General features: G+C 45.3%; 1 protein-coding gene across 1 annotated transcript; it reads left to right on the forward strand.

The window, feature by feature from the left end:
- The first annotated feature begins 804 nt into the window (after positions 1-804).
- dact2 (dishevelled-binding antagonist of beta-catenin 2) lies at positions 805-5,389 on the forward strand. The gene is made up of 4 exons (XM_040034479.1): positions 805-1,201; positions 2,455-2,587; positions 2,685-2,978; positions 3,075-5,389. Exons 1-4 carry the CDS (start codon positions 929-931, stop codon positions 4,961-4,963), a joined length of 2,589 nt encoding a protein of 862 aa, XP_039890413.1. The 5' UTR covers positions 805-928; the 3' UTR covers positions 4,964-5,389.
- The last annotated feature ends 1,363 nt before the right edge of the window (positions 5,390-6,752 follow it).

Raw genomic sequence — 6,752 nt, forward strand, 5'->3', positions numbered from 1 at the left:
TAGGTGAGGCATTGCTTGTCATTCTTAAATGCTGTGTCGTTATAATCCCTTAATAAAATGCAGTTTAATTTCTAAAAGACTAAATTGAGTTTATTAGTCATTGTCTTAGCTTAAAGCAGCTGTTTTTAACTCATTATAGAGATGATGAGTTTAAAAAAAATAGCCAGTGTCATAAACTGGCTATATCTGTATCTTTCTGTTCAACCACACGATGGAGCTGTTTATCTGTCATTGGTCTATATCAACCGACCAGTCTCTTTTATTGCATTTGTTTAATTTTTAATCCATTTCCAAAATAATAACAATAAAAACAAAAATGAACAACTATGATTTGTGTGAGTTTTAACCCGATGAAGATTATATTGAAGAAGACTTTTTTTAAAAGCGCCATCGAGATCACACCAATTTAAAGATGAACTTTCTGCCTCAAATTTGTTGAATTTCATGCCTCTGATGGGATTAAATGCGTTGTCTCGTGACTACAGAAATACTTGTCGTTTTTATTCACGTCTACTTTCCCTGAAAACATTGGCAGATGTCCACAAAGATGATTCCGGATCTTTGTTTTGCTCCGCTACTGGAGAGATTAATAGCAACAAAAGAATGATGGAAATCGCATAATAAAGTGTCTGCGGTATCTTGTGGTAATACGCAGATGAACTTTGCGCATGCCTGGGCAGCTTCAGTCAGCGAGGACTTGAATGGGGAGGATTGGAACCAGATGTTTATTGGGACCGACGTGTCAGCCAATAAGGAGGAGGACCGTTTGGTCTGTGGGAGGAGCTTAGTCGCTATTCTCTACTCAAAATTTATTCTAACAGGTAGTTTAAAATCCAAACAGCACAACAAGAGCCGGGGGAGAAGGGAAGCGGTTATCCTTAACGGCATTGTGTTTCTGGATGTTCCCGGGCGGCGCTGATCATTCAGCATGCTGAGCAGGAAGGGCTCTTGTACGGGGATGTTGAGCGCAGCAGCCGTAGTGGACCGCAGCAGGGTCGGAGAGAGGCTGCAGGCTGCTCTGGCAGGGCTGCACGAGCTGCAGCTTCTCCGGGACAGACAGAGCGATATGGTGAACTGGGCGCTGAGAGTCGACCAAGAAGAACCGGTCACTTCGGTCAATGCAGACTCAGAAGGTGCGCGGCTCATGGGGGCCGAGGAGCAGCGACTGGAGGCGACCCTGACAGCCCTGAAGCAACAGCTGGTAAGATATCATTTCATTAAAAATCTATAAAGAATAAAAACAACAGAATCTCTTGTGATACTATGCTTATGCACAGCTTGATGCTGTCATGATATTTTATTGCAGTTTTCATTAAATATTAGAGAGCTTCACTGTGCTCACATTTATTTATTTATTATTTATTTTTAATAAACAGTTTATTTGTATAGAAGGGGTTTCCGTCAGCTGATGCTCATGTGCAGTCCGCCTTCAATTATTACCAGACACACTTTTATGTCCTCAGCTGGGGGTAGGAAGTAGGATGGGTGTCATAAATCAAGGTTCACTGCAGGACCCGAGGACTTTTTAGCTGTGTGTGCGCGCGCACTTGGTGCACGAGGACCGCAGGGGGTCAAACCTCAATCATTAACCACTAATGCTGGGAAATTTAAAAAAAAAATGGAACTTTTGCTGTGGATAAGAATCAAGGGAGTCTTGTTCATCAGAGGAGTTGTGGAGACAGAGAGCTCTGTGGAGTTTTCCATGACAAGCTTTTTCCATGCAGGCTGCTGTTATGAGCATTTTAAAGGAAGTGCAAGGGATTAGGGTGCTATACTTGACATGCAGCACTGGTCAAATGCATCAGACAGCATAAGGTTTAAATTGCGTTTTGCAATCATGCTGATAACCACTGGGAGTTTTCCAAGAATGGTCTCAGTTTAAATAGAAACCAGATGATCTAACGTGATCTTCCAAGAGAATGTAGCATTCATAAAATAGTGTGTTTGCAGGCACTGACTCCAGAGATTTCACTTTAAGAACCACTGTAACAGTAAATACCCCACTCAAGCTGCAAAGTAAGCAGTGCTTCGCCCCAACCCCCAAGCTTTCCTCCTGTAGTAGTTTACACAATGGCCAGCCCCTCGCTGTGGGGGAGAAATGAGTTATCCACCACTGCTTCTTCCATGCTCCCCCATGTCCTGCTGGGGTTAATCATCAGCCACAGCTGAGTCGCTTTTGTTTTTCTGATGGTTCTACATTAGAGCTTCTTTTATCTAAACAACAGACCTAATCTTAATGGAATTACAGCATTACTGACATAGACTTTGACTTTTAAGACCAATTTTCCTGTTCAGAGACTGGCACAAAGAAACTCTGAGTGAAATCCTTGTTTGCATGGGAAGCTTTATTGTGTAGCTTAGAAATCTTCTACCTTTCTAAGGAAATCTTTTTAGAGACGGTCTTTGTTCTAGGGTGTACCACTCACACTTTTGTATGTGTTGCCTGTTTTTCAGTCTCGTCTTCGAAAGCAGGATGTGGGCCTGAAGACTCACTTGCAGCAGCTGGACCAGCAGATCAGTGAGCTGAAGCTGGATGTGAGCAAGGCCTCCACGGAGCAGCTGGAGAGTGACAGCAGGCCAAGTTCAGGTGTGGTGGCACACTATATTAAAGCATACACCCAACCTACTACACATACTCTTAAATACTGAGAAGATCCTCATTGAATTGTTCCTTTTCTTTCAAGGTTTCTATGAGCTCAGTGATGGCGGCTCTTGTTCCCTGTCAAACTCGTGCAATTCAGTGTACAGCGAGAGCCTGTCATCTTCACAAACAAGCCTTCTCCTCGCTCCCATGAGCCCTTCTAATTGTCACGTTAGCCCTCCACCACCACAAGTTGATGTATGCCGCCGACGTTCTGCTGATGAGAGCACTACCCAGCCTAACCCTCCGCGGGGTTCAGGCCTTCATCTGGGCAGCAGCAGGATCCGAGCAAGCGCTACAGGCTCCGAACAGGCGCGGCCAAGACCTGTGTCAACTGGTAACGACATCTCTTAATTTTTTATTAAGACAGTCTTTCTTCTTGTAAAAGGAGCCTGAGCTGTGGAAAGTTAATGTCTGTTTTTGTTTCCATCAGGTGATCTTGACAGAATGCTGGCTCAAGTTCCAGGCTACTACAAGTCTGCGGATGCAAAGAAACCCCCAATGTGTCCAAACCTTAAGACCTCCACAGGGGACCCGAAGTTTCAGCGCAATCTGGAGTCCCGCATTGGGACTGAAAAGTACCACTATCCCAGCCCCCTGCACGCGGTGGCTCTCCAGAGTCCCATCTTTTCCAATGGGGGTGAAGCAAGCATGTATGGACTACTAGAGGGTCAAGGACCCCCAGGAAACAATTACAACACCCTAGAAAAGCCCTATGAGACAAAGACACTGACACATTACATTGACAACCTTCTCCAGCGCAGCCTGAGCAAAATCCAGAGTGATGCAGGAAGTCGAACTCTGGAGAAACACAGTGACTATTGCAGGAAACCCATTGAAGATAAAAGTGTTTTTTCTGAAGTGGCTCAGAAAGAGGTGCTTATGCTGCAGCCTCCTCCAACTAAGATGACAAACATCATTCCATTAGACTTCACCGAGAAGAGACACTGCATGGCATACTCCAGCCAAGAGCTGGTCAATATTGCAGACCATAAACAGTCGGTGAGAGGCCCACAGGTGCCACAGCAGTACTCCTATCCTGCTGCCATAAAGGAGTACAGCTCTGATGAGGTCACCTATTCATCGCTGAAGAGAAATGATAAACCACAAGAAAGGTATGGCAGTGTAGCAAAGAGCCTTTCTGACAAACGATGTGGAGAAAATCCAGAGCCAAGGCCGCAAGATAGGAAGGATCATAGGCAAAGACCGGTGATGACCCATAGCTCTAGTGCAGAGGAAAGTCAAGGCTTTGAGGTTCATAGCAGTCACACAGCTTCACCTGAGTTTGTCCATGCCAAATTTGTGCCTGCGGGATCTCAGAAGGTCAAAGTTAGGCAGGCAGATCGTAAAAGCAAGGCTTTGAAACTGAAAAGGAAAACCAATGAGAAGCCTCGAGCTGCGAGGCACCAAAACTTTGACTCCTTCTGTGAGAGGACCAGAGAGATGAGCACTGGAAGAAAGGGAGACCACAGAAGATCGGGAAAGGGGAAAGCGACCCAGAAAAATCCCACCTGTCAAACAGAGGGATACAGACAGGGTTCAGGCTCAGACTCCAGCCTCTACAGTCCTGGACTCATGTCTGCCCACAAGACCCACCCAAAGTCGCATCCCAGCCATGTGGTTACAAAGTCCAGCAAAAGCCCCAGACTGCAGTCTCTGGAGTATGAGCAGCCTGTAGAGCAGAGGAAGAAGAGGCAGATGACTGCCAAATGGCCTTCTGATGCGGACATGTTCCTGGCCTCGTGTGGTCAGCGTCTGAGGTCAAAAGAGCCCCACGCTCTGGCACCAGGGAGCATGCAGATGGTCCGGAGTATGAGTGCCAAGCCAGGCCAGTGGATACGACCTGCACTCCCCTTCCAGTCCTCCGTGTCTTCTAGCTCTTTTCTCCACAGTCTTAATGCCAAATACCCTCCAGCACCCTTTCACGTTACCAGTCACTACCCTCCAAGGTGTGAGTCTGAGTATTCAGCTGAATGCGCCTCACTGTTTCACTCCACCATCGCTGAAAGCAGCGAGGGAGAGATGAGCGATAACACCACCAACCGCTTCGGAGATAGCGAGTCCAGCCAAAGCTTCCAATCCTTCTCAGACTCCGACAGCAGCCTGTCTCTGTACGAGGGAGAGCAGGCAGAAAGCCACGATGAGGAGGGAAGCATGGTGTGGGCTGAGGCTGCGCTGGGACCCACCGCAGCTGGAAGGCCCCTCAAGCAGCTCCCACCCCGCCCCGAGCCCGCAGCCTGCCGCATCAAAGCTTCCAGAGCCCTGAAGAAGAAGATTCGTCGGTTCCAGCCAGCCTCCTTAAAGGTCATGACCCTGGTGTAGAAGAGTTTCCTCCAGGCACAATGAGAATTCCTGGGGAAAACACAGAGAGCTTTAGCCTCCCAGAACTGTTAAGATCTAATGCAGTCTATTGTAAGAAAACCCCTAATTCAAGTTGGATCGCATTTGTGCACTGAGTGTGTAATTACTATGACAAAAAACACAGAAAAAAAACCAACAATGTATGAATGAATCTGAAAGTGTAAAAAAAATCACTGTATGTACTGCATGTATAAAAATGCAACCCTTACACTTAATTATTTTAAAATACATATTGCTATAATGGAATTTTCTCATAGCTTGCAGCTGCATTGAACAATTTCATTTCTCTGTCTTATAACTGTCTGTACATGAGAAATAAATCTTGTTTAGTTACCATTTTACTTTCACTTGGCTGATTGCTTATAGTTAATCATCTTATTTGAATAAACTGATATTTAATGTACACTGTGTCCTTTTTTCCTCATATATTCAGACAGCTAGATACTGTAGACATTTCTCAAATGAACTAGTGAGCAAAACAGTGTCGCCAGTGTCTTATCTGGTAACTTCCTTCTTCTTCTGCTCTCTCTTTGTTATCAGTCATGTTGGAAAAGTCTCTGCTTAATCCTCACAAACATCCCACTGTGGCTGCCCAGTTTAGCATAGATAGCTCCTTATCTGCTTTCCTGATTCTGCCCAGCTGTTGGTTTAATAAGTCGCAGCTTCAACAATCAATCCAGCCGGTCGTGTTTAATTACAGGGTTAAACCTATCAGCCCCATTCGTTTGAATGTAAGTAAATACTCGCAATGACGAACTAAAACACACACTCCCACTCCTAGAGTTTCGCAAACAGACACCTAGATGACGGTCGCTGCAGAGGTTCGGGTTTCTGTGGAGAGACGTGCAGTTTTTAAATCAGTCGGTGTGTATAGCATGGGGCACATGGGATTTAGAAGTAATGACAGATGATAAGAGCCTCCTCATTTCTGAGCTGTCATGAGAAGCTTAGGCAGAGGGCAGCTGCACGAAGTTGCCCAATAATCTCGTTTCTAAAAAGCCTGCCTCGGTATCTTTCCATTAAAATTCTTTCAGAGATGGGGTGAGTGAAAGGGCATGAATGAAGGTAGGCAGCACTTCCAAAAATCAGTCCTCTCTACTTTGGTCATATTTGATAATGTTTTCTCCCATCAGGAGGCCGCAGTGACCTCAAAGTTCACAACTAAGAAGCTTACAGGCCTGACAAACATTTTCAGCATTTGATCAAATTTTGCTTTGATGTGGTCCCTGCAAATCCAGTCATTACGAAGGCCGTTATTTTTGGCTCATGAATCATTTATTCAGCATGAGTCTCGCTCTCTTTTAACTAGAAATGTTCACTTTACCTTCAGAGGTTTAAAAAATGCATTTTCTTTTAAATAGAAATGCTCGATAAAGAGCAGAAGCACATTTCTTCTATTCGTTTTAGACACAAAGGGGAAAAGGGGGAGGGGGTGCATGCTGATCTAAGTCATCACTTTAAGTTCACAAAGTTGCAACAATCAAAACAGCTTATTAGGGTTCGTACATCCAGCTGACCTCTGTCCTCTTTGTAAGAGTGTCAGCAAGTGGTCGGTGGGATTAACGCTGTTGTTTTCAGCCCAGCTCAGAGAGAGCATGACAGGAGCTGGACTTGTCTTTGATGTTGAGTATTGCAGGATCGCGACGGCCTGACCTTGTGTGTTCAGTGACCTTTCCAGATGTAGGGCCAGCTCATCTCTGAGAGAGCATCTCGTCATAACAAAGAGGTCAGGGGTCTTGTTTTATGCTTG

Source organism: Simochromis diagramma, unplaced genomic scaffold (genome assembly GCF_900408965.1).
Source record: "Simochromis diagramma unplaced genomic scaffold, fSimDia1.1 OVJJ01000481.1, whole genome shotgun sequence".
NCBI classification, from domain to species: Eukaryota; Metazoa; Chordata; class Actinopteri; order Cichliformes; family Cichlidae; genus Simochromis; species Simochromis diagramma.